The sequence below is a fragment of the Gadus chalcogrammus genome, chromosome 6, assembly GCF_026213295.1.
Source record: "Gadus chalcogrammus isolate NIFS_2021 chromosome 6, NIFS_Gcha_1.0, whole genome shotgun sequence".
In the NCBI taxonomy this organism is placed as follows: domain Eukaryota; kingdom Metazoa; phylum Chordata; class Actinopteri; order Gadiformes; family Gadidae; genus Gadus; species Gadus chalcogrammus.
This window is the reverse complement of record NC_079417.1, coordinates 24,970,327-24,997,866: the sequence shown is the minus strand read 5'-3', so window position 1 is coordinate 24,997,866 and position 27,540 is coordinate 24,970,327. Positions and strand designations below refer to the sequence as shown.

General features: G+C 44.3%; 1 protein-coding gene across 4 annotated transcripts in view; it reads left to right on the top strand.

The window, feature by feature from the left end:
• wdfy3 (WD repeat and FYVE domain containing 3) overlaps positions 1 to 27,540 on the top strand; it is an 86,615-nt gene that overhangs the window by 15,097 nt on the left and 43,978 nt on the right. For 3 of the 4 annotated variants that reach the window (XR_008895854.1, XM_056591688.1, XM_056591691.1), the window contains exons 12-28: positions 300 to 571; positions 920 to 1,117; positions 1,802 to 1,885; positions 3,627 to 3,813; positions 5,920 to 6,134; positions 6,263 to 6,375; positions 10,104 to 10,341; positions 10,669 to 10,769; positions 10,938 to 11,156; positions 11,681 to 11,862; positions 12,232 to 12,463; positions 12,786 to 12,946; positions 13,107 to 13,218; positions 13,522 to 13,712; positions 25,715 to 25,867; positions 26,136 to 26,209; positions 26,390 to 26,551. Coding sequence is in view for 3 of the 4 variants with exons in the window: in XM_056591688.1 (XP_056447663.1) it covers positions 300 to 571; positions 920 to 1,117; positions 1,802 to 1,885; positions 3,627 to 3,813; positions 5,920 to 6,134; positions 6,263 to 6,375; positions 10,104 to 10,341; positions 10,669 to 10,769; positions 10,938 to 11,156; positions 11,681 to 11,862; positions 12,232 to 12,463; positions 12,786 to 12,946; positions 13,107 to 13,218; positions 13,522 to 13,712; positions 25,715 to 25,867; positions 26,136 to 26,209; positions 26,390 to 26,551 (2,894 nt within the window). In the remaining variant the exon portion in view is untranslated. The remainder of the gene's footprint in view (positions 1 to 299; positions 572 to 919; positions 1,118 to 1,801; positions 1,886 to 3,626; positions 3,814 to 5,919; positions 6,135 to 6,262; positions 6,376 to 10,103; positions 10,342 to 10,668; positions 10,770 to 10,937; positions 11,157 to 11,680; positions 11,863 to 12,231; positions 12,464 to 12,785; positions 12,947 to 13,106; positions 13,219 to 13,521; positions 13,713 to 25,714; positions 25,868 to 26,135; positions 26,210 to 26,389; positions 26,552 to 27,540) is intronic. The other variant, XM_056591690.1, reaches the window with a different exon arrangement.

Sequence of the window (27,540 nt, the reverse complement as noted above, 5' to 3'; positions counted from 1 at the left end):
TATGGTTGAGGAAATTTTGCTGACTTACAAACCCCACACTACATTACTATAATGCCACCACATCACATGCAGCACGTAAAATGAATATAAAAAGTCACTCCCTTTTTCAAATAACTGGATAGTAATTTATAATAATATTGGATTGTAAGCTGGGTTCGCTTTACCTTGGAGCTGCCAGGTTGCGCACACTGCTGCAGCCGTGTGGCGTTGATGTTACACCCACCTGCTTTTGTTGTATACATGCGGCTGTTGACCGAGCGTCTCCAGGCCTTTAGGTTCCTCTCTGCTCTCCTCCTCAGGCCCTGTTGACCGTGTTGAGGGAGAGCCATCGCACACGCACCGTTTTCCGTAAAGTGGGCGGCTTTGTTTACGTGACCTCACTGCTGGTTGCCATGGAGCGCTCCCTGTGCCAGCCACCGCGACAGGGCTGGGAGCTGGCCAATCAGAACCAGGTGTTTGAGCTGCTGCTCACCATCTTCTGCACGCTGACCGCCGCCATGCGCTATGAACCTGCAAACTCACACTTCTTCCGCACGGAGATCCAGTACGAAAAGCTGGCTGACGCTGTCAGGTAAGAACTCTGGCTCCTCCTCCTCCTCCTCCATACTATCAGATGAACCAACTCCTCCTCCTCCTCCATACTATCAGATGTACCAACTCCTCCTCCTCCTCCTCCATCTCCTCCCTTTCCTCTATACTTTCGGATGATCACACTCCTCCTCCTTTTCCTCCTCCTCCATACTATCAAATTATCGAATTGCCTCCTCCTCCTCCTCCTGCTCCTTTTTACTATCAAATGATCTAACTCCTCCTCCTCCTCTATATTATCAGATGATCCACCTCCTCCTATACCATCAAATGATCTAACTCCTCCTCCTTGATATCAGATGCAGTCTAACTCCTACTGCTTCCCCTGCAGGCTCCTGGGCTGTTTCTCAGACACTAAGAAGCTGGGGCCGACGACCATCTTCCCCTCCAACGCCCAGCTCTTCCAAAGACTCCTTGAGGAGGACGTGCCCCCGCTAGGAGGAGCAGGAGAGGGAGTCTGCCCTACCCTTAAACACTGCAGCAAGCTCTTCATCTACCTGTACAAGATGGCCACAGATTCCTTCGACAGGTTGCTCACTTACGCATCTATGATTTTTGCTTTTGTTGACCACACACATGATGGGTCTATCGCTGGTCCAGCTCTCTCCCTCTGGAACACAGGGGACTCAAATATGGGAAGCTTGGAGGTTGTGCAAAAGTGTTCTCCTTTGTGAGGCGACTTCACTGTGCTGGTCACATTTCAGCTCATGGGTTAATTTTCCGCTTGTTTAAGATTTTCACTAAAACCCTTCTGCAGAAACTGAGAAAACATTCCCTTTTTAAACTTTGATTGGTGTGTGTGTTTTGGGGTTGTTTGTGTATGTTTTGTAGTGCAGCTGAAATAGCTACAGGGGACAGATGGTTGTCAATCAAGTCAAGTCTTGACCAGATTACGACACAGCTACCCTGAAAAGATGTGTGCGTGCGTTTGTGTCAGCATTTCGGCTTGACCTTCTTGGTTTCAGACATGCTGGCTGTCATGGTCTACTATGACGTCTATAAGCTGTTGCTTAGCGAGGACCCTTTCACTCCGCTATGAAGTGGCGCTTGTTATTATCTGTATATCTTTGATGTTTCACTGTCTCTAGCTCGCTGGCTGGCGTTCTCATTAACCTCTTCTTTCTTGATCTGTGTTTCTCTTTTCTAACCTCCTGCTTTGCTGTGTGTGTGTGTGTGTGTGTGTGTGTGTGTGTGTGTGTGTGTGTGTGCGCAGTCGTACAGAGCAACTTCCTCCCTGTCTCAGCCAGGAGTCGTCTCTTCCTTCCCCCTGGGGGACTCCAGCGCTGACCAGGAAGAGGTAGCGCCACCCTCTCTTCCTATTGGCTTTCTAGCCTGTTTATCTTCCCAGCCCGGGGATTTGAGCAGGAGCACCAATCAGATATCACTATTTAAAAAATCAAGACCTCAAGGTTAAAAAAAACACCTTGAAATATCAAATGGTATATTATATTATATAAAATGTAATATAATATAAGAACAATAGTCCTTTTGACTAATTGTAATAAAGACAAAAACAGTGTTAAGGTTAGTCACCTAACTAAATGAAACCACCTCCTTATCCACCTCCTCTTCCCACCTCTGTTTCCTCCACCTCCTCTTATCCCACTGTAACCTTGATTTCCTACCTTTAGACTGTAAAGGGGTGTTATTGGCTTGTGCAATCTTCAACCAAACTTAATTGAGTGTTGAAGACTAACTTTTGTAGACCGATAGTACTCTGATTATTTTAACTGACTGCTCTCTGTGGTATTGGAACTGACTGTTGTCTTTGGTATTTTAACTGACTGTTCTCGTGTTATTTTAACTGACTGTTCTCGTGGTATTTAACTGACTGTTCTCATGTTATTTTAACTGACTGTTCTCATGTTATTTTAACTGACTGTTCTCGTGTTATTTTAACTGACTGTTCTAGTGGTATTTAACTGACTGTTCTCATGATATTTTAACTGACTGTTCTCATGTTATTTTAACTGACTGTTCTCGTGTTATTTTAACTGACTATTCTCGTTGTATTTTAACTGACTGTTCTCGTGGTATTTCAGCTGACTGTTCTCGTGGTATTTTAACTGACTGTTCTCGAGGTATATTAACTGATTGTTTTCGTGATATTTTAAGTGACTGTTCTCGTGGTATATTAAAGGAGAAATCCGGTGTAAAATGGATCTGGGATATGTTTATTAGAATAACGAGTTGGAATGTTTGTTTGGGAGCAAAATAGCGCGTAAAGACGCATTATTTTTAGCCGATTCGACCTAAACGCTATTAACTTGGAATGATGGGCGCATGGGTTATGGTAAAAACTAAATCGCTATTTTAAACCACTTAAAAGGCTAGAAATAGCCCGACACTTCTTTGGTAGTATAAGAAGGGTCTTAAAATATAAAACGAGGCATTGATCAATTTGTAAGTGTACAGATTGTTCATTAAAAAGGAAATTTTATACACACAATGGCATCAGTAGTTCACCCGTCGATGCCATTTTGTTTTTAAGACTCGATAAGTAGATTGGCGAATACAGAGCTTGTGTGTTGTTGATGGATGTCACAATGTCTGTGTTCGTCAATCTACTTATCGAGTCTTAAAAACCAGATGGCGTTGACGGGTGAACTACTGATGGTATTGTGTTTAAAGAATTTCCTTCTTAATAGGGTTACCCTAACCCTTATTATACTACCAAAGAAGTGTCTACTTCAAACCTTTTAAGTGGTTTTAAAATAGCGATTCAGTTTTTACCATAACACATGCCCCTATCGTTCCAAGTTTATAGCGTTTTTATAGAAACGGCTAAAAACAGCCAAATTAATAATGCCTCTATCTGCGCTTTTTTGCTCCAAAACAAACATTACAACTCGTTATCATACCAAACATATCCCAAATCCATTTTACACCGGATTTCTCCTTTTAAGTGAATGTTCTCTGTGGTATTTAAGTGTGTTATTTTAAGGTTTTTCAGTAAACTACTCTAAATTGGACTGGTGTCCACTGGTCCCTTCTGGACTGGTCTCTCTAGTAGTAATGTCTCCAACGTGTCCTCCCAGGCACGGGTACTATGGCACCTCAGGCCCCCCTGCCCAGGTGAAGGCAGTGAATGACCTGAAGGTGTACCACGCCAACCCCCAGGCCGGGCCCCCCCAGCCCTCCTCCGACGTGGTGGTCATTCACCCTGGGGCGGTGCTGGCCATCCTGGACCTTCTCCCCTCCGTCAGCTCCGACAGCCAACCAGAGGTCAGGCCTTCACACTCTGTATTGTCTGAGGAAATCCTTGAAGGAACCCTAGTTCGAGACCCCTGTTCTCAATGTATACAAACAAAATAGTCAACAGAGTTAAAGCATTTAAAAATGTTCTCCGATGCAGCGCAATCATTTCTTATCAGAGAATTGTAACTGTATCAACACCCTGCGCCTTGTTTCTGGTTCTCTTAGTTTTTGCTTATTACATTTACATACATTTACAGCAGACGCTTTTATCCAAAGTGATGTACACGGCACGCTAAGCCGGCCCTTGCTTATTCATAGTAGTTCACCTGTTATAGTGTTTCTATTTCTCTGATGATCTGATCGTAGCCCCGACCAGTTTCCCCTAAGGCAGTGGTTCCCAAACTTTTTTTCAGGGGACCCCCTTTTGGACTTGAGACTGTTTTCGCGACCCCCCGCCCCGCGCGACAGCACCCCCCCCCCCCCCCCCCCCCAACTTAGTGCATTAATGTTACTATGCATAATAATAATGTTCAAAATTATTATTATTGTTATTATTATTATTATCATTATTATTATGCAGTAATCATCACCATTATTATTATTGTTATTTTTAATAATGTTATTATTACTATGTAATATAAATCTTCAGAGACAGCCATGTAAATATGCAAATATAGCCTTTTGGCTTAAGTGTTATTATAAAACAATAAAAAAATTATTCATCGCAGCAGCAGCAGCAGCAGCCTTTCTTTTTTGACCGAGTGCGAGAAATTTCTCCATCGTGAAATCAACGAGATAGAATTATGGTCGTCGCTGAGGAAAAATGAATCACTGAATTAATCACTGCGGGCCGATTATCAGACTGACGTTCGATGGCGGGACAAACCGACAAATATAGAATCAAAGGGTGGGGTTACAGGGGGTTCTTTTCAAAGGTGGATTTCTCCCTGCAAAGTGGCTGTGCATTAAAAGCCTATTCTGACGCCAGTATTTTAATATAATGTTTCATATAATTATTCGTATATATATATATAATTTATTTTTTTTTTTATTTTTTTTTTTTTAATATGCAAACTGGCCCATCTCTCCGCGACCCCCCTGACGGTGCTCCGCGACCCCCCGGGGGGTCGCGACCCCCAGTTTGGGAACCGCTGCCCTAAGGGATGGATATTGTATCTATTCTCAGAGGTTGGGGGATAGGAGTTGTGAGATGCAAGGCTTTAGTGAAAAGAGGTGGAAAAAGCAAAACGTCCAGGGATGTTTTCTTTTCATTCTGTTGTCAGGCTGTCAAACTCTACGCAATGCTCATTCGCCGTTTAATGTATCAGCGATTAGCTAATGCAAAACCTCAGTGAGGACACCCCATCTTGCTGTACATCCACGCTGTGCAAACTTGGGTGTGTGCAGGTCTCTGCGTAGCGATATGAACCCTCACAGACTTTTGTGTAGGCAACATTAACATAAGAATTTTAAATAAATCAGTGAAACCTAATTTTACAAACCAAAACGCCGTCGCCGAGGCTTATTTTCTGGAACGGCTTATAGGTCGATTTTGCAACCAAAAAGATTTGAAAGAAAAAGATAGCCTGACAGAAAAGCCCATATGCATCAGAGGTTTGTGAGTAAAAAACTTTTTGCAACCTTTTACATAAATAAACATTGGCATCACTTCATAACTGACTAAAGCAACAAGGAAGTCCGTTTTACACAATGTGCCTGTGCCCTCAGTTCATGATCCATAATTCAATGCCTTTGTGACTAAATTAATTGCCTGCCAAATAAAGAACATCTTGTTTTCTGAGCCTGGCAAGAAGTAAAGTTTTACTAAAGTTTAAATCAGCGTTATCTCCAGTTCCTCACGGATGTACTCGGTTCTCAACCCTCAGCTGACGTGCAACGCGGCGCCTTCCACGACCCTAAGAAATATCGTACACTTAAACAATTTGGTTACGGTTTCACGCCAGCATGGGGCGATACATGTAGTTGGCTTATAGGCAAAGATGCGTAATAAGATACGGCTTATACAAGGGATTTCTGGTATTTTATAACGTATAACCCCATTCATCGCTCCTTTGGCTTGTAGAAAATGCGTCTGCTTTATTTTTTGCCAAATCCCTCTCCCTCTCTCTACAGCATGCGCTGGACCTGCAGCTGGCAGTGTCCAACCTGCTGCAGGTGCTGGTGCACAGCGAGAGAAACCAGCAGGTGCTGTGTGAGGCAGGGCTGCACCAGCGGCTGCTGCAGCGCTGTGGCCACGCGCTGGGGGACGAGGACCACCCCCTGCACCCTCCCCTCCAGAGGACCTTCGAGAGGCTGGCCTCCCAGGCCCTGCTGCCCATGGCCCTCAGGTAGGCGTCACACAGATAGACACTATAAACGCACGTACCACGAATAATACATGCATTACACAAGCACACGCATTAATCACACTCTCACAACTCTAACCTCTCTTCCTATCTAACCCCTCCTGCTGCAGGGAGTTCTTGCGGCTGGGCAACCCTCTGAACTGTGGGGCGTGGGATAAGAAGCTGTTGAAACAGTACCGCGTCCACAAGCCCAGCTCCCTGAGCTACGATGCTGAGATGAGAAGTAAGACCCTGGCATGCTCTGTACTAAACAAACACAACTAGAGCATTAATACATGCTCTGTTCTTCTAAACATAACTGGAGCATAAATACAGGCTCTGTTCTTCTCAACATAACTGGAGCATAAATACAGGCTCTGTTCTTCTCAACATAACTAGAGCATTAATACAGGCTCTGTTCTACTAAACACAACTAGAGCATTTTTTATTTTATTTTTTATTGGTAATCAACAACGCTTTACAAAAGGGAATACATACAGACAGTACAGACACTCACACAAAAGGAAAATAAACACTACAACATTAATACAGGCTCTGTTCTTCTAAACACAGCTAGAGCATTAATACAGGCTCTGTTCTTCTAAACACAACTAGAGCATTAACACAGGCTCTGTTCATCTAAACACAACTAGAGCATTAATACAGGCGCTGTACTGAACACAACTAGAGCAATAATGCAGGCTCTGTTCTTCTAAACACCACTAGAGCATCATACATGCTCTGTTCTTCTAAACACCACTAGAGCATCATACATGCTCTGTTCTTCTAAACACAACTAGAGCATTACTACAGGCTCTGTACTAAACACAACTAGAGCATAAATACAGGCTCTGTTCTAAACACAACTAGAGTATTAATACAGGCTCTGTACTAAACACAACTAGAGCATTACTACAGGCTCTGTACTAAACACAACTAGAGCATAAATACAGGCTCTGTTCTAAACACAACTAGAGTATTAATACAGGCTCTGTACTAAACACAACTAGAGCATAAATACAGGCTCTGTTCTTCTAAACACAACTAGAGCATTAAAGGGGTAGTTCGGAATTTTGGACATGACATGATTCCCAAGTTAGCCATGGTGTTCTTTATCATTGGAGACAGTTTTCAACACATTTAATTCTGTCCTTGTAGTTGCAGAATTCGCTCGTGCTAGGCTGGCGAACGGCAACGGGCAATACTAGCCTGCTAATAAAACAGTCTTACCCACTCCACAGTACACCCGAGGTAAATCAATTATAACGCCAGACCAGTGGCGGCTGGTGGAATATATTTGAGGGGGTGCTGAACGTTTGCATTCCAAACCCCTGTACGGGGGTCTGGGGGCATCCTCCCCCACAAGATTTTTTTGTGATTTTCACAAACAAACAAAGCATTCTGGTGCATTCTGACATAATAGTAAAGGCAAAAAAAGAACATTTACTTACAAAGACGAATGGAGCCAGGGAACTAAGTTTTAAGTTAATTTTTTGCCTTGTAGAAATCAGCAACATTAAGAGTGCAGATACATCAACATAACTTTGAATTACATTCTCTCTCTCTCTGTGTGTGAGTGAGAGAGAGAGAGAGATAGAGATAATGGGTGAGTGTGTTACGACCAAGCCATTGTGTTGGTAAACGTCACTCATAAATATATCTACAGTCTGCATTAGTATGCATTTAGAGCAATACAATGAAATATGATTTCCACAAAATTCATGTAAATGTGCAAACTTTTGTGTGTGGTTGTTGAAGACACACTGAAGGCCTGATGCCACCATAGGTTTGCAGAGGACTAAATACAGTATGTACACTGAATAGGTTTGCAAAGGACTATATACAATATGCACACGGAAGGCCTGATGCCACCATGTTGGCAGAGAAATATATACAGTATGTACACTGAAATTTGCAGAGGACTGTATACAATATGCACAATGAAGGCCTGGTCCCACCATAGATTTGCAGAGAACTATATATAGTACACTTGAAAGGGGAGGGGGAAGGTTGTGAGGGTATGCAACCAGTGTCCATCTCAAGGGAAATACATATAGCCTAGTGGAATAAATAGAAGTTGCTTACCTCTAGCATGGCTAGCTTCACACAGTTGTTCATATGCACTCTTGCTCGCTTTTGTTTTTTTTATCCGTTCTGACAGATGTTTCAGGTCTGTCAACCCTGTCTGTGTCCACGAACTATCACACACACTTATTTTAAAAAGTATACAAGGAAAGCAAAAAATTGCATTGGCATACCCACAGCTAGTTAGCCAAGCCTGAACCAAACTCTGGAAAAACTTCTCTTGTAGGCTCTATCCTTTTCTCTTGCTTGTTGGGTTATGTTCACTTCTGGCTTTTCTGCTCTGAGTTCTTTACTTGCAATTCTTCTGCAAATGTTCTTCTTTCGAAGGGATTCATAAGCAAAGACTTAACTGAATTTGGGGCTAGCTGAACTCACAGGGAAACAGTGGTAGCAGTACTCAAAGTCGCCATCTTGCTGATCTCTGAGGTAATGGCAAATGCGCGGTTACGCTCAGTGGACGGTGCACTGCGCTTGGGGCTATGTCTTGAGCGCCCCAATGCCATACAATTCGACGACGCTGATTGGCGAAATTATGTACTATTCTGCCTAGCAATAATATAATAATAATTCAGGCATGTGGGGCTGAGCGAACTGCGCCCCACGGAAGACATCTACTTCACCAAAATGAACGTTGAACATGTAAGTGAAGGAAGATTTAATTATGGGGGATTCTAAAGATATTCTAAAGTAAATGCATTATTCGAATGCAATTATATAGATGAATTCTCAAAATGAGAAGATTATTAAAAAATATATATATAAATATATTTAAAAAGAAAAGAGGGCCGGTCGGCGGGAGGGAGGTGCCCCAGCGCCCTCTATAGGCGAGCCGCCACTGCGCCAGATTATAGATGTAAATGTCTGTGTTGATATAATAATGTTAGAACTAAAACAAACCCTGCATCGCATGAATCATCGCATTTTGAGGGACTACTTTCTCAGCAGCAGCGAAATTTAACCTAGGTATTGGTCCACCACTGCCGTAGCCTACTACCAGGAATATAACACTGCTGCTGAGACGCAGCAAGTCCCTCAAAATGCAATGCAATGCAAGGTTGGTTTTATGCTCTGTTCTTATTCTATCAACTCTGTTCTTATTCTATTATTCTATCACCACAGACATTTACATCAACCTTCTGGTGTTATAGTTGATTTGCCTCGGGTGTACTGTTGATTGGGTAAGACTGTTTTATTAGCAGGCTAGTATTGCCTGTTGCTGTGCGCTAGCCTAGCACGAGCAATCTCTGCAACTAGAAGGACTGAATGAAGTATGTTGAAAACTGTCTCCAATGATAAAGAACACCAAGGCTTACTTGGGAATCAGGCCCTATATTCCGAACTACCCCTTTAATACAGGCTCTGTTCTTCTAAACACAACTAGACCATTAATACAGGCTCTGTTCTAAGTAAGGCAAGGCAAGGCAAGGCAACTTTATTTATATAGCACCTTGCATACACAAGGTAAGTAACATAACTAGATCATTAATACAGGCTTTGTTCCAGTAACATAACTTGTCATTAATCCAGGCTCTGTTCTACTAAACACAACTAGAGCATTTGTAAAGGCCCTGTTCTACTAAACACAACTAGAGCATTAATGCAGGCTCTGTTCTTGTAGACACAACTAGAGGATTAAAGCAGGCTCTTTACTAAAAAGCACTCGAGCTTTAACACAGACTCTGTTCTACTAAACAAAACTAGAGCATTGAGCCCTGTGATAATGCCCTTATGATGACACTTCTGATCATTCCCTGAGTCCTGTGATAACTGATGGAGCCCTGTGATAATGCTCTTGCGGTCTTTCCCTGAGCCCTTTTGTTAAGTGATGGATTCCTGTGACAATGCACCTGAGATAACGCCCCCTGCTGCTGTGCCCGCCCCCCGCAGGCAGCATGACCACGTCGATGGAGGGCTTCGGGCCCGACAGCGTGTTTACCACGCCGGGGGAGGACAGCAGTCAGTACCGGATCAGCCGCAGCCTGGTCCGCTCCAGCGAGGACAGCACCGTCCCCCTCACCCGGGTGAAGTGCCTGGTATCCATGACGACGCCCCATGACATCCGCTTGCACGGTTCAGCCGTCACCCCGGCCTTCGTAGAGTTTGACACGTCGCTGGAGGGCTTTGGGTCAGAACCTCTTCATGGACAATTCATTAATTATTATTATATATATTATATTATTCATACTAACCATTTTGTCTGTATGGGTTATTTACGTATATCAAATTATCAGTTAGTCAGGTTCTATTAACCCCTGAAATTCTCTGACACTGGCGTTGTTGTTGACGACAAGGTAAACTTATACATATGCCTCTATTGTTCATATCGGTTAAAGCTTTACTTGTCTGTTTCATTGGCTGTGTCTCATCCTGCTCTATTCTCATTGGTCATGGCCGTTCTTGGTGTTTTCTCATTGGTTGTATCTCTCTCTGGTCTCTTCTTATTGGTCTCCAGGTGTCTGTTCCTGCCCAGCCTGGCTCCCCACAATGCCCCCACCAACACCACCTCCAACTCCGCCCTAAGTGAGGGGGCGGTACCAAGCGGCCGAGGAGCAGGTAATGTTATACTTCACTGGAGGATTGGTATGAATTGCATTTCCACAATAGCAAGAAATATTTCTTGACCTGAAGGTGTGCTATTGAACCACTTGTTTTTTATTGGTGTCATATCCTTTCTTTTTCTGCACCCCTCCACCTGTTTCCTTTCTCTCCCCCACCCTTCAGGGGAGAGGGTGTTCCCCCCAGCGTCCGGCCTCACCTACTCCACCTGGTTCTGTGTGGAGCGCTTTAGCTCCGCCCCCCATCTCCACCCCCTGCGTCTGCTGACAGTGGTGCGACGGGCATCGGCCTCAGAGCAGCACTACGTCTGCCTGTCCATCACCCTCTCGCCTAGCGACCGCTCGCTATCCGTCTCCACCAAGGAAGAGCTGCTGCACTCCTACTGTGAGTCTGGTGTGAGTGAGTGCTGTGTGTTCATTTTGTGGAGATGTGTGTGTGTGTGTTTGCGTATGTATTTTTGTGTGTGTGTTTTTTCTCACTCACAATTATTGGTTTTCTTTTTCAGTCACAACAGATATCCTGCCCTCAAATTGCATTTCTAATTGCTTAATTGGCCTGAAAGTTAGTGAGACAATATGGCCAAATGAATAGCATTAAAACCCCAGTGATAAACAATAAAAAAACCTCAAAAAACAATGGTGTAGAAGGCCAATAAATAAATGTGATTAAACTTGTTATGTAGTCCCCTCTTTAGGGCATCACATCCTCTCTGTAGTCTGTTTATATCTATCGTTACTGGTGAATTGTGAAAGTGACTGTCTTTCTCCATGGCAAGGCTATGGTGGTATATACGCCAGGTGTGAGTCTATACCTGGTCGGCGTCTCTCTCTCCCCGTCTCTGTCTCTCACTCCCTCCCCTTGCTCTCGCCCCCTGCTCTCTCTTTCTCTCTGTCTCTGTCTCTGTGTAGCCGATGAGTCCAGAGAGGAGGGGTCTTTCTACGAGCTTCTTCCCTGCTGTGCGAGGGTCCGTTGTGCGGACCAGATCCTGGAGGGCCAGTGGCATCACCTGGCGGTGGTGATGAGTAAAGGCATGCTAAAGAACAGCATGGCCTCGCTCTACCTGGACGGACAGCTGCTCAGCACTGTCAAGGTATCCCAGCCTCCCTACCTCTGTGTTCCTCTTCCTCGCCTTAACTCTAGCTCACGCTCTCTCTTTCTCCCTCTCTCTACCTCCATCTAACCTCTCTCTCTGTCTACCTCACTCTGTCTCCCTCTCTCTGTCTCCCTCTCTCTACCTCCATCTACCCTCCCTCTTTCGGTCTCCCTTTCTCTATCTCCCCCTCTACCTCCATATCTCCTCCTCTCTCTGTTCCCCTCTCTCTTGTCTCCCTCACCACCTCCATCTCTCCTCCTCACTCTGTTTCCCTCTCCTCCTCCATCTCCCATCCCTCTCTGTCTCCCTCTCTACCTTCATGGTGTGTGTATACGTCCCTCTAATCAGTGTGCTGTGTGTCCCCAGCTCCACTACGTCCATAGTGTCCCCGGGGGCTCGGGCTCAGCCAACCCCCCGGTGGTGAGCACGGTGTACGGCTACATCGGTACGCCCCCCGCCCAGCGGCTGGTGTCCTCCCTGCTGTGGCGCCTGGGACCCAGCCACTTCCTGGAGGAGGTGGTGCCCGCTCCTGGGGTCGCCGCCATCTATGAGCTGGGACCCAACTACGTGGGCAGCTTCCAGGCTGTCTACCTCCCCTGTGAGTAGGCTAGGGGTCTACCAGGGGTCTGCTAGGCTCGCTAGTTAGCTAGCTTGCTAGTTATTATAGGATCTAGGTTTTTTAGGGCCTGGGTTCTGTTAGGGGCTGAGTAATTTTAGGGTTTGGGTTTTTTGGGGTCTGGGTTGTTTAGGGTCAGATTTATTTTTTAGGTTCTGTTTTTAAATACAAGTCATTGGTTTATTATCCTCTGTCTATCCGTCTATCTTTCTCTGTTCGTCTCTCTATGAATGTTATTCTGTCTGTATTTCTGACTCTCTATGTCTGTCAGTCTAATTGTCTCGCTCTCTGACTATGTCTCCAGGTAGGGACTCCAAGACGGAGGGTGTTCCCCCCTCTCTGGTGTCTTTGGTCCCAGAGGAAAAGGTGTCCTTCAGCCTCTATGCCGTCTCCGTCTCCTCTCTCACAGTGGCCAAGATCAGGAAGGTCTACAACAAACTGGACAGCAAAGCCATCGCTAAACAGGTCAGTTCAAAGATCACCTCCACTCACACCTCGGTGAGTCTCCTCCTATACCTGTGACCTCGGGATAGATCTGGTGGTGACAGTAACGTTTTAAAAGTGTCACTAGTTGTTGAGGTCTGTCTGGTCTCTATTGACTCCTGTCTGTCCTGCCTAATTTCAGCTCGCCGTGTCGTCTCATGAGAATGCCACTCCGGTCAAGTTGATCCATAATGCCGCTGGCCACCTCAACGGCCCCGCCCGCACCATTGGTGCTGCTGTGATTGGTTACCTAGGTAACCCAAACATCCTGTTTATAACCTAAACTCTAAACTACTAAACTCCTTGTTCTTTAACGTTCTGTATATAGATCAACTTGCAGCATGGCAAGGAGAATTTAAGAATGTTGAGGTTGACATCCTGGAGAATGATGAGGTGGAACAAGAATGATGGGCCTCAGATGATAGGCCTTCGTTGTAGAGTTTGTTAGAATATGCTACTTCCAAGGGACTAGTCTCTATTAACAAAAGTATTCTGCTTACTATTCACTGCAGCATTTTTATTCTCTAACTTGTTCTCCAATCTTTGTGTTCTATCAGGAGTGCGGGCCTTCATGCCAAAGCCCGTGGCCACCAACCTGCAGTACATCGGCGGGGCGGCGGCCATTCTGGGCCTGGTTGCCATGGCGTCCGATGTGGAGGGGTTGTACGCAGCAGTCAAGGCTCTCGTATGTGTTGTTAAGAGCAACCCTCTGGCCAGCAAGGAGATGGAGCGCATCAAAGGATACCAGGTCAGACCAATCACTTCAACATATTGTCTTAAAGGGGACATATTATGAAAACAACACTTTTCCTGGGATTTGGGGTGTTGTTTTGGGTCTCTGGTGCTCCAACATGGATACAAACTTTGAAAAAAGTTAGTGCATGATTTTTTTTGAGTGAGACATGCACTTCTGAAAGTACCCCGCCTACAGTTACCAAACGAGCGAGTCACTTTCGGCGCCCCCTCCTACATAGGAAGGGGGCACAGTTGAATATTACCTCCCACTTCCCCACTCCCCTCCATTCAGAGCATAGCTAAGATTTTGTGGACCAGCGGACGAGCAGCTCCGGTGGGGGGAACTCGGCGGCAGCAGCCCTGCAGCTAAGGTCCGGGAGTACAATCCCTTCCTCTGCCGGACTGCCGCCGAAGCTGGCAGGTCCGGTGGGTCTCGGCGGCAGTCAGGCTGCTCCGGCGCGGGGAGCATGGCGGCAAGTCCGGCAGCTCAGCTCCCGGAGTACAATCCCTTTCTCCTCCATGTTACAGTTCATGGACTTCAGAGAGTCAAGGCCAAAGTTCCTTTCCCCCAATTCCTCTCAACCATGGCCGAGATATCCCCCACTACGAGTCTCTACTTGTTGTGGAAGTGCCAGAGACGTCAGACGCAGTCTTTATGATTCATAATATCATCCGAGGCGCACATAGCTTCTTGCCTTGATATTAGATATAATTAAGCAATAGATCACGCCAGGCTGTGGTATGTGCTCATTATACCACTGTTAAGGGGCGTTGTCCGGCCCCGACGCGCAGCGGAGGGCCGGCGACCCCCTTCACAGTGGTATAATGAGCACATGCCACTGACTGAAGTGATCTATTGCTTTTATACAACGGTTACTGTTATGGCGAAACGAAAGTCATAGACACACTACATTTAAAAAGAAACCAAGAAAGTCAAAGTAGCCGTTTTCTTAAAGAATACAAAAAAGTAGTCCCTCCTGGCTGCCGCTATGCATCGACGGTCGCTATGCAACACACTTTAGCGTCCCTCCGAGAGAAGTAGGGGTGCAACGGATCATCATTGATCCGTGATCCGTTCGGATCATCTATTTCGGTTCGGCACACGCATGATCCGCGGATTGATTTATGAAAAAAAAAAAATTTGCGCATGTTCAGTCCACACACAGCCGTAACCATTCCTGCTAGTTCCAGGGACAGAGCTACTTAACACGCTCTGGGTAAAAGTCTGTAACAGTTCCCTTTTCAATAAGCAAACAGTCCTATGGCTCGTTGTGATTTATTGTCCTCAGCGTACAACATGAAGAACAGTGGGCATGGAAAATAAAAGTAGGCTAGACTTTGGTGACTACTGTAACGATAACTGCTGCCTCCAGTGCTACGTCTGTTTCCATATACTCGCGCTGCCACACAAACCGGTCGCCTAGGTTACCACACAGACGTAACACGTAGCTGACATAGCGATTGCTAACATAAAGAAAAACACATCGAGCATGGCCACGCATTTACAGCGACATCACCCCGGTGTTTCACTGACAGGAGTGAAACCGAAAGCGGCTCAACAACCGCTCATCACCGCGGCATTTAAGCATCCCCTTCTTCCACAATCAGACCGGGCTAAAGCAATCACAAACGCTATTTTTTTATTTTTTTTGCTGATCCGAAAAATGATCCGATCCGTGACTCTGATCCGAGGAACGATCCGAACCGTGAGTTTTTTGATCCGTTGCACCACTAGAGAGAAGGCTCCGATAGAGCGGTTCGCCGGCAATTTATCCTATGGAGCAGTTCACTCGCCGTGTGCCTAAGCTTTCGTTAGTCTCTCCATCGCCTTGCTCACTCCCGGAGTAACAACATTTACACCCACTCCATCATCCAACATATGTTTTACTTTGATGTTGATGTTGACGGCGCCACAGCGTCTTCCGCCGCGTCTTCGGGCCGCGTCTTCGGGCCGTGTCTTCGGGCCGCGTCTCCGGGCCTGGCTCCGGTCCTGGCTGCGGGCCTGGCTCCGGTCCTGGCTGCGGGCCTGGTTCGGCCTCTGGCTGCGGGCCTGGCTCGGCCTCTGGCTGCGGGCCTGGCTCGGCCTCTGGCTCTGCTGACACGAGCAGGTTCACAGCTGTCGGACGGCTGCCCGACAGAAACTTCTGTAAAGCCCCCCGCTGTTTCTTCTTTTGTTCCTCTTCATTTTTTTTCTTTTTACGTTTTGCCGCACCCGAAAGCATCTTGAATGTTAGCCTACTCAAGAAACGACCTGCCTGCTAGCTTTATTGTTCCGCTTAGTCTTGACCCACTGACCTCCCCTCGGATTTAACTGATTGGCGTTAATGTGACGTAACGGTAAGATAAACAACGTCACTATTTTTAGTTAATTAATATATATTGATATATTATCACTGAAATAAATAGTAGGTAGGACATTTGTATTGGCTATTTTTTTTTTTTTTTTTTTTGTACTTCTGTCTGGGCCCCCCCCCGCCAATCAGGCCCTAGGCACATGCCTAGTTTGCCTTTGGGTTAATCCGGCTCTGATCGGGTGTCATAGCAGTTATGTATACGCTCATTATACAACAGTTGGGAACCAATCAGATCGCTGGATTTAGGTCCCCCGTTGTATAATATTAGATAAATACTAGTGCTGTCAAACGATTAAAATATTTAATCGCGATTAATCGCATTAATGCCAAAGTTAACTCGCGATTAATCGCACACACGCACGCGGTGGCGGAGTGGTAATCGGGAGAGTCGGGAGAATTCCCGTTGGGCTGATTACTGCGGGATAACAATATTTCGTTTAGAAAAGTTCATTGCAGCGCCGTCCGGCAGCCGCAACCTCCCACTCACTCAACAAACTGTCAACGTTGCAACCAAGTCGATTTTGTCTAGAGGGGAGTAACTGAGCGGCCCCTCCCAAAGTGGTACAGCCCAGGTGGGCCTTGAACTGCGATTGGTCAGAAAGACGTAACAGCTAATGACAACATTGATCTCTCGTGCAGCAGGCTCGAACAGAGTGACACACAAACACACACACACTTTTAAGGAGTTTTTCACCCGCTCCGTATCCTTGCTTGCCCCAACAAGTTTGTGTGGCGTGCTTGTTGTTTTGTTTATGGTGCAGCGTAGCGTTAATCGCGTGATAAAAAAATGAACGCCGTTAAAATTGGTTTGTGTTAACGCCGTTAATAACGCGTTAAACTGACAGCACTAATAAATACCCATATATAATATTATTATTATTATATGGTACAGATATAGAGCTCCAGAGCCCTATACCACGAAGCTCGCTGAACATACCCAGGCTTTCTTAGGAAAACCTGGCTCGACAGAGCCGCAACTCGCAATCAGAGTTAAATGGTACCACGAAGCTCACTTTAGATTCAATTAGTTGAACCAGGTTTTCCGCTTTAGGTTCAGTGCGCGTTCACGTGAAAGGGGCGTTTTTTGCGTCATTTTTCTCACCTTTACGATAGATCAGTCTATATGCGTATAAGTGAAAAGATTCTGCATAGTGTCTATAGAATAACTATGCCAAATGCAGAATTGTTTGCCATTAATCCAAATAGAATGATGATGATTTAAAAATGCATAAGCAACGTCCATCCTGCCTTATTCTATCATTTAGGGAATTCACTTTAAATACACCCCATGTAAGAAATGTATGGCATGTTTTCAACTGCTGAGAGGTAGCGGCTGTAGCGTAGTGGATATGTATAAGACCCGAACGCCAGCGACCGGGGTTCAAATACGCCGGTCTATCATCATGCATTTTACCCCCATAGATGTGGTGCCAGCACGGCCTTGAAAATATGGGTTCAAGTTCGAAATAAGCACAAAAATATAATTCCATACGTTTTAGTGAATAAGTATTCCATATGCCTGAGAATTGGGACTTTTTAAGCTTCACATAAATTCGCATCACTTGGGAGTCGAACCCCCCGCACAGAAATTCAAGACTGACGCGCTACCTCCACTCTAGCACTCTGTCACGGAGACTCAATGCGCAACAGTAAGCATTGTCTACATAAGGTCCAAAAGGACGATCAAATAACGAACACCCTCTGATGAGAATCTGTATCTCTCATGAAGAACCCCAATTTCGTTGTTTGCATAATGAAAATAAAGTCTGAAATCTGAATATCGTCAGACAATGCCAAGGGATCGGTTCTGTCCCGTAAAACCCTCTGTCTCCGGAGGGACGCCTGTACGAGAAGTGCGCCGAGGTCCACAGGAACACCCACAAATTGTGACGCCATTGTCAGAGGAGGGGCTAGGAAGCTGCGCACGCCGATTTAAGTAGCCGATCTCCGGCTAGACTAAGCCGAAAAACTGCTCCCGACCAGTTTTGGTTGCGAGCATAAGTCACCATGGTGATACAGCGACGCTAAAAGAGATCGACTTTCGTGGTACAACTAACCCAGGCTTGGAGCTCAACATACCTCGCTAACCCTCTAAGCGAGCTTCGTGGTACAGGGCTCAGGAGTCCGCAAACGGCAACAATCCCTTCTCCTCCATGCTGTGGTTCAGTCTGACAGCTCATTGGTCAATGGGCAGCAGCTCATTTGCATTAAAGCTACAGGCACCAGAAACAGCACATTCTGAAGGCACTGAAACAGAGGGGAATAGCGGTAGGCGAGATTTTTTTCCTAAAAGCTATTTCCAACAAACAGCTTAAAAAACATGGTTTCTGTAACTCAAATATTAAGTTTGCTTGTTGGGAAAACACCATAATATGTCTCCTTTAAATCCTTGTTCTCAAGTCCGGGCTATAGGTCTATTTATGGCTTTAGAATAAGTCATGGTGTTTGGTGGGTCCTTGCCCTACAATAATTCATGGTGTTTGGTGGGTCCTTGCCCTACAATAATTCATGGTGTTTGGTGGGTCCTTGCCCTACAATAATTCATGGTGTTTGGTGGGTCCTTGCCCTACAATAAGTCGTAGTGTTTGGTGGGTCCTTGCCCTACAATCAGTCATGGTGTTTGGTGGGTCCTTGCCCTACAATAAGTCTTAGTGTTTGGTGGGTCCTTGCCTTACAATAAGTCATGGTATTTGGTGGGTCCTTGCCCTACAATAAGTCTTAGTGTTTGGTGGGTCCTTGCCCTAGAATTAGTCATGGTGTTCTCCTGGGTAATACTCAAACTGTGTTTTTTAACCTTTTGAGGTACTAATTATGTGGAGGATCGTTTAAAATAAATATATTCTAAATATTGTTCAGTAAATGTAGTATTATTAATTGTAGGGCTCTGGGATATGATTATATATATCGATTATACTGTATATATATATATTTTTTTTTTCTATTCCTATCGTTATAACCGTTATTCTACTTAGCGCCAAAATGTTACATCATTCAGAGCCTGCTTTACGTTCAGTACACATTAGAGCTTAGATCGGGCCCAGAAAATCAAGCCCGACCCGAGCCCGTGCACGTTCTGTCCGAGCCCGGCCTGGCCCGACACATTGGGTGTGTTCGAAACCGCGTACTTGCTTACTACTCCTACTAACTATGATGTCAAATTGAGTAAGTGAGAACTTAGTAAGCGAGTTTAGGTAAGCGAGTAGTATCCGAATGTCTTCTACTTCCGGAAAGATTTTGAGTAAGCATCGCTAGCTTACTAGACGTACTCAACCGCCCCAGAATGCACTGCGTCTATTCAAAAGAACAGTGGAAGCAATGGCGCTAAACGGGGAGCCGCAGCAGCAGTGCTTTTAATAATTGTTTAATAATTGTTTTAACATATCACCGCAAATCCTTAGGTTGAAGGTGTACTGTGACGTTAAATGTGACGTTTATATATTTATTTATAATATTTATTAACGGTGCCCGGCTGGTAGGTTATTGACACGTCATTTGATTCACGTCATCTGAGGTGGTTAAGTAAGGACGGTCTTCTGAAAGTCGATTACTCAAATGGATTACTCAATCATTATTTAAGGATTCGAGAAGTAAGCCAAATATTTAGTAGGTAGTAAGCAGTAAGCAAGTAGGCGGTTTCGAACACACCCATTAACTGTAATTATGAGCCCGAGCCCGATTTCAACCCAACATTTCTTTTAATACATCTGTAACTTTGTACACATTTGTTACTTAGGCCCAGGCGCGTCGTTAGACCTGGGCATTAGGGGCTATAGCCCCGGATCTTTTGGGATCAGCCCCGGATCTCTGCCGTAAAAATAAATAAAAATAAAAATAAAAATAATTATGTATATATTATATATATATATATATAGCTTTCATTACACAATTTCTTTCATTCTTATAAATAAAAAATATATATAAATACATATATAAATCTAGCCAACTTGTCAATCAAAATTAGTCTTGTCTTGTCTCTAGTGGTTGTTCATTCTAAAACACTACAATCTTTTGAGAAGCAAATGGTTGCAGCCTCTATAGGCTTACTGTGGCGCTGATGTGAGTACTGTATGCATGCAATACTACTACCCATAGTAATAATCGGAGAGGGTTGAGAAACAGTGGGTTGAAAATCCATTCTGGTACCTCATTTTGGAAATCCCCAAAAAAGAAACTTCATATAGGACTGTCTTTCCATTTTTAATACATTGCTTTGGAGGTTTTCAATCTAACATCCCACTGGTTTGATTTTACCTAAGAGAAAAATGTTTATTTTTTAAAGCATCCACAGCAGCCATAATAATGAGATTATGAGACAATGAGAATGAAGCGGCAACAGTGTGACTGTGCAGAGTGTGAGAGATGGCTTCAATGGATGACCAGGGATTGGTGGTGGCGTTACCCAGGAAGGGCGGCTATAGTTAACTGCAAGCAACAGAACATGAATAGTGAAGTGGAAGAAGGAGTCGAAATGAGACTTCATTAACAGATTCATGTACAGCTCAGATTTATATGGAGATAAGCTACAACTTGCATAACAGAAACAGTCTGGGAAGATTATTTTTTCATTATTTAAATCTACATCCTGGTTACACGTCGCGCGATAGCGCATATCAGAGCGCATATCATTTCATGCAAGCGAGTGTTTACTTCCTGGTTACAGGTCGCGCGATAGCACATATCATCTCATGCGATCTTAAAGAGAACTTGACGTGAACAGTTTAGGAATGCATATTCCGGGAAAACATTAGAACTCTGAAATGCTGACTAAATATAAAGCATGTTTTTATCTGTAACATTAAACCTACACTAACAATTAGTAATAACTTAAAAATGAAACATAAAAGCAGACCACTACTTACTTGCCGTTGCCTGGCTGGGGGAGAAAGGTCCGTCGGAGCAGCGATGGCTTCTTGACATCGGGTAGATGCACGCAGGCTATATAGGCTATTCTAATGTCTTATTTTTGCACTGGCGCTCGGCATAGGCGACCTATGTGTTGGGGGCGCCCTTAATTAATGTATCGATACATTAATTAATTAATTAATTAATTAATTAAGATACCGTAGCACGCAGGAGTCAGGACGGTGCTCCCTAGTGATGGCAGTGTGACGCTTCGATACGTGCTTCAAACCAACTCCCAAGAAGCACTGCTTCGAAGCTAGCTTCAGAGCAAAAAAAACCACGTGACATGTGACGTCCGAAGCAGCAACTGGTTCGTTGCCTGAATGAATCACTTGACTGGTCCGCGGCTCGGTGGAGAAGCTTTGAGCAAAAAAAAAGAAACCGACTCAATCCATAAGTATGCAAGCCCGTTTCCGCCAGGTAAAAGAAAAAAAAATGCAGGTCATAACTCATTATTTTGACATATGATCTCATTATTTTGAGATAGTATCTCGTTATTTTGACATAGTTATCTCATTATTTTGAGATAACATCTCATTATTTTGAGATAGCATCTCATTATTTTGAAATAGTATCTCATTATTTTGACATAATTAGCTGTCATCATAGAGACCGTCAGCCTTTAACTGGTCGAAATGGTCCATCCAGAACTGAGTACACTCACTCCGCAACGTACACCACCAGCGTTCAATACGTTGGTTCCCCGTGCTTGGACCTAGAGTGACACAGTCTGGGGAAATGCCGTTTTCACTGCCGTGCATAAAACTTTGCATTGCTGCAATGTGTGTGTTCTCCGTCCCGTGATCCAATCTCACTTTCAATGGGCGACCATGCTGCATCACTGAATCAATGAAATACCCCGCTATAAGACGTGGGTCGCTGTTAGTTGAGTGGGTGTTGTTTACTGTTTAGCCAGATCATCTTTCGCGAGAACCCATCAATGCAACCACTGATGCATATCCCATACGGCTTCAATTTGTCATATCCATCTATGTGCCACACATAATTCGGGCCACGACTGACATAGACTCTACGTCTCAGACGGTGCCGTGGACGGAGATCCACGCCACCACCATCCATTTGACGCAGCAAGAGACGAACGGCCTCTCTGTCCGTGATGATCCCTTCCATCCAACACTTCTGTTGCATCCACCTGTAGCCATGTTGTTGGCCAGAGGACTGTAATTGGCGATGTATGAAATCGGCTACTTCTCCGATGTCCGCCTTATTGCGTCTTCGCCACAGCTGATTCCTATGAAGCACTCTTTCTAGAGTTCTTTTACTAATGTTTATGTTGTGCTCCATAGATAATCGAGCCAAAATTTCAGCATTAGTATACCTCCGTCTGAAATAATCTTAAATAATCGAGTTCATCATCTCCAGCTAATCGACTGTAATAATAGGCTATATGTAGCACCTATGGATAAGTTACAATTAGGCTACAATGACTGTTCTGGTCCTGTTGAGAAGTTATCTCATTATAATGAGATAGTATCTCATTATAATGAGATAGTATCTCATTATAATGAGATAGTATCTCAAAATAATGAGATACTATCTCAAAATAATGATACTATGTCAAAATAACGAGATACTATCTCAAAATAATGAGATACTATCTCAAAATAATGAGTTGTGACCTGCATTTTTTTTCTTTTACGTGGCGGAAACGGGCTTCCATACATAAGGCAGCCTACCTCAATACAAATCTTTGAGTGTCTAACCCAGTGGTTCCCAAACTTTTTGTGCCCAAGGCACACCAAAGGACAAATAAAAATTTCAAGGCACACCTATTGTGCAAAATAGCCTTATAACACGTGTTATCACTAATATCATCTGTTTATCTGTTAAGTTTATAATTATTTACTAATGCCAAATAAGATGTGACAAAGACAACTATTCTACTCATGAAATATTTATTAACAAAATACTTCACAAAAATATTTAAACTTTATCAAATTGGGCTTAATCAAACACACCCATTTCAACCAGACAGGTGAGACAAAGGAAACAGAAATTCAGCAGAGAAGTGTCCATGAGAAAGCTGCATGGTCCTGAATCTGACCCACAAATTATAACTGTAACATTTAGAATCAGGCTTTTTTTGTAAATATTCTGCCTACTAACAAATCAGTGGGACACATGTGCCTGTCGGGGCGCACAGATTTTTTTAATCCTTGGTCAACAAAATCAACGGCTGTCCAGAACAAGCTTCACATATCCACACACTAAAGACTCTTTCAACCCGTGTGAGATTTGTTTTTCTTTCAAAAGGTTGCATCTCTTGACTCTTGTTCTGCCTCAGACTGTTGCAGACGTCCTTTCTGTTTCCCACTCCTCCATGTTTGTTTCTGTATTTGTCTCCCATGTGTACAAGAGTTTAGATTCTCTGCCCGAGCCTGAACCAGGCCCGACCCGACCCGACCCGACCCGCGGGCCGGGTCGAGTCGATATTTCCCACCACTATCCTCGGGCCGGGCCTGTGATCGAGCGTTGGTGGGTTTTTTTTATTATTTTTTTTTATCATTGCTTTATTGGCATAATCTGAGGAAAAATATATGCCATAAACAGAAATATTATAGACCTTTAGTACACAGGTCTTCTCAATGCCGTGGAACGCTCCGTTCACTTGCATGGGTAGTAGTCCGGTAACTTGTCAACCCCAGCGTCTTCGGTTGCTAAGCGACGTTAACGTCTTTGACAGACTATTTCTCTGCTGCTCAACACTACGAATGCTGGTAACGAATAAATTCTAAAAAGACACACCATGTGAAGTTATTTTTTCGTTTTTCCAAGTAGCCGGGTAATAAGCTGTATGTATAGAACGTCGCCGGTCATTATCGAAAATAAGCCCCTTCAGGGCGAAGCAAGACACCTCCGCTGCGCGTCCGTGTCCTGTTCGCCCTGTCTGGGCTTATTTTCCCGATAATGACCGGCGTTCAATAGATTATCCCTGACATATATATCAGAGTAGGCCGATTCGTGTCCGAGAGAAGGTTGGGCTTCTCAGTGTAACGCTACGGTGTGTGTGGATGTCTTGGGCTCCGCCTGAGCAGCGGTTTATTCAGATTTCCGTGTGAGAGAGGGTTAGGCCAAGTAATCCAATGGTGTGTGGCGCATTTCCTATACAACACCACTCATTATAGCGCTCATTCACAACAACAATACTAAAAAGTATCACAAAGTTGCCATTGGTTGTACCTAGGGATCGACCGATATGATTTTTTTAGGGCCGATACCGACTTTTTTTCATCAGCCTTAGCCGTTAACCGATACGCTGATACCGATTTTCTTGGGCTGATATTTGGAGCCGATGCTACCCTGGAAATCCAGAGTTCTCATGATAGCAGAATTTGAATTTGCTCAGCAAGTCACTCTGGGAACGAGAAATATACTTGTGTATATTCTGGGCCTCCCCTGGCCCAGAACATTAATCAATCACATCGATGTATCAATATAGGCGGGCCAAAAGCGTTGGTTTTTTACCGACCGGATACGGCAAGAGTCTTATCTATCGGCCGATACGATACACATAAATAACGCAAATATCGGCAGATTATATTGGCCGGCCGACATATCGGTCGATCACGAGTTGTAACACCCCACCCTTCTTCCTAAAACTCTCAGCCCAAGATCTATGAAATGACCATATCGTGATCTAAGTTCTTGTCCTCTTCGCACAGCTCTATTGCGTTGTTATTGATTAAAAATATAGTGTCCTTTTGTGCATACAATGGTATGTTTACCTTTTTGTATTGTGAAACACATTGGGAGAACTGGGAGCATAAGCAGCAAGGGTGACTTTATCCTTTCGATTTCTCAACCTGGCCATGGCCTTCTTGCATTAATCATCTTATAGGGGGGAGTGCCAAGAGGGCGTTGGCACTCTTTGCTCAGCCACTTGTGTATTTATCTAATGTTTACTATTTTCAGATGAGGGGGTTCAAGAAATGAATAATTATAGGATGGGAATCACTGCTCTAGAATAAATCATTATAGTGGGTTCCTACTTTAGAATCAGTCAGTTTTCACTCTCAATAAGTCAGTGTTTGGTGAGTGCTGGCATTCTATAAGTCAGTGTTTGAGTGTTTGCAATATAATTAGTCAGTGTTTATGAGTGCTTGCTCTATGTTAATTCAGTGTTTTGTGAGTGCTTTCTCTATAGTAATTCAGTGTTTTGTGAGTGCTTTCTCTATAGTAATTCATAGGGCTGGGTATAGCCAGGTAACTCAGAATTGTATGTCTTGATGCGATTCGATTTCGATTTGATATTGATCCAATTGCTTCGATTTCGATTCAATAATACTTACAGATGACAAAAATACCTCAATATTATTTAGAATTAACCATTTCAAAATTAATTAACCATTTAATTGTGCTCGTTGAGCACAATGAAATGGTTAATTAAGAGCTAAACTTGCAGCATAAAAGTAATAATCATAACATGGACAAATGTAAAAGGGCATGTCCATTTAGGCATACTCGCTTCTAGATTACAATGACCGAGTATGCTTCTTTTTTATTTTTTTTCTTCTTTTTTTTTATGGAAATAATCTATAAAAAAAAAATCGGAATCCAAATTGAATCGTGAACAAATAAATTGCAGTACATTGATGAATCGATATTTTTACCTAGCCCTATTCAGTGTTTTGTGAGTGCTGGCTCTATTTGAGTTAGTGTTTGGTGTTTGCAATATAATAAGTCACTCTTCAGTGAGTGCATACTCTATAAGTGTGTTTGGTGTTCTTGTTTTTACCAGCTGCTGGCCATGCTGCTGAAGAGGAAGCGCTGGCTGTTGAACAGTCACATTCTGCACCTGACCTTCTCCCTGGTGGGCACCGTGGACAGCGGCCACGAGACCTCCATCATCCCCAACTCCGCCGCCTTCCAGGACCTGCTCTGTGACTTTGAGGTCAGAACTTCTGTTTAGTGAAAGTCTACATACTGACGTTAATCCTGCATCTTTTGATTAGTCAGCTTGTTTGAGTGTCAGCAGTCTTACAAAGGACTCTGTGGCTAGTTAACATTCTGTAGCCCGTTAGCCTGGTGCTGAAGGATGCTGAGAGTTGGTGAGTAAGTCGCGTAGAGGAAACGTGGTTACTGGGGTCCAATGGATGATCTGCTGGTTGGTGCGGTCTGCTGCTGTGTGATTGTGATGAGGTGTTCTGGTGTGTCCTCAGGTGTGGCTCCACGCGCCCTATGAACTCCACCTGTCCCTCTTTGAGCACTTCATAGAGCTGCTTACTGAATCCAGGTAAGAAATCCTGCAGAAAATAATCTTGGCCATGATCTTGATCCAGTGTGTTGCCGCTAAAGAATCCAGGATTAGATGGACCATTTGTGTCTGGGCCAGGCCTTTTCATTCTTCTTGCTCTACCTGGTGAGTCCCCAAGGACTTATCTTTGACTGAGCTGTTGTGTGTTGTGCTCCACAGCGAGGCAGTGAAGAACGCTAAACTGCTGCGTGAGTTCCAGCTGATCCCCAGACTCCTGCTGACCCTGAGGGACACGTCTCTCTCCCAGCCCACCGTGGGAGCCATCGGCCAGGTGCTCAGCCTCCTGCTGCAGGGCTTCCCCCACCCCTACGACCTGCTCAGGTACATGTCTGTCTGTCTGTCTGTCTGTCTGTCTGTCTGTCTGTCTGTCTGTCTGTCTGTCTGTCTGTGTGTGTGTGTGTGTGTGTGTGTGTGTGTGTGTGTGTGTGTGTATATATATATATATATGTGTATATATATATATATATATATATACAGGGCTCAAAAATAAGGATTTCCCGACGTCCCGGGGCAAGTAAAACGCCACGTCGGGCAATTAACTATGACCACCCGCCTGCCCGTTCGGGCAAGAGGAGGACTCGAAGCAAAAAAAAACAATAACGATCATCAATAAAGTTGCCCCCTCTCCTTGCCCTCGTCGGATAATGCTTGTAAAGCTTGGTGTACTATTTGATTTTATTTGAATGTGGCTTCGGCCATTCAAAATCGAGATTGCGAGACTCCCGGCAGGTAGCGGGCACGCCGCAGTCAGTTGATGAAGAACTAGGAGTTGGCTGCGTCCGAGCTCAAGCGTAAGCAAACTTTTCAAGCATCCTGGAAGTTCCCCTGGGCTATACTCAAGGATGCGGAGGAATCACCAACTATGTTCTGCAAGGTTTGCCTTAAGTTCCCGTCAACGGCGGATAAAAGCGGTTTGTTTTTTAAAGGAACATCATCTTTCAGAAAGCAGATGCTTGAGTGTCACGATAAGAGCAAGCAGCATCTTGCTTGCATGGCAGCTAAGCGGGCTGCTGATAACCCGTCCTCCGGTGCCTTGCCGGTTCTTTTTACTAAACAAAACGCGGAGGCAAATGTGGTGATCACAAAGCTGATAATATATAGATAAAATATAACAATTTACCTGAATCTTTGTCGTTATTTTATTGCCACTAATAAAAAAAAATATATATATTTGGGGCCAGTGAAAATTGACTTCGGACTTCGGAAAAAAACCTTAGCGTTGAGCCCTGCTATACATGCAGCATGAGTGACTAGACCTGGTTTCTGTCTCTACTGTATGAAATAAAGGGGAGAAAAACGTCAATGAAAAT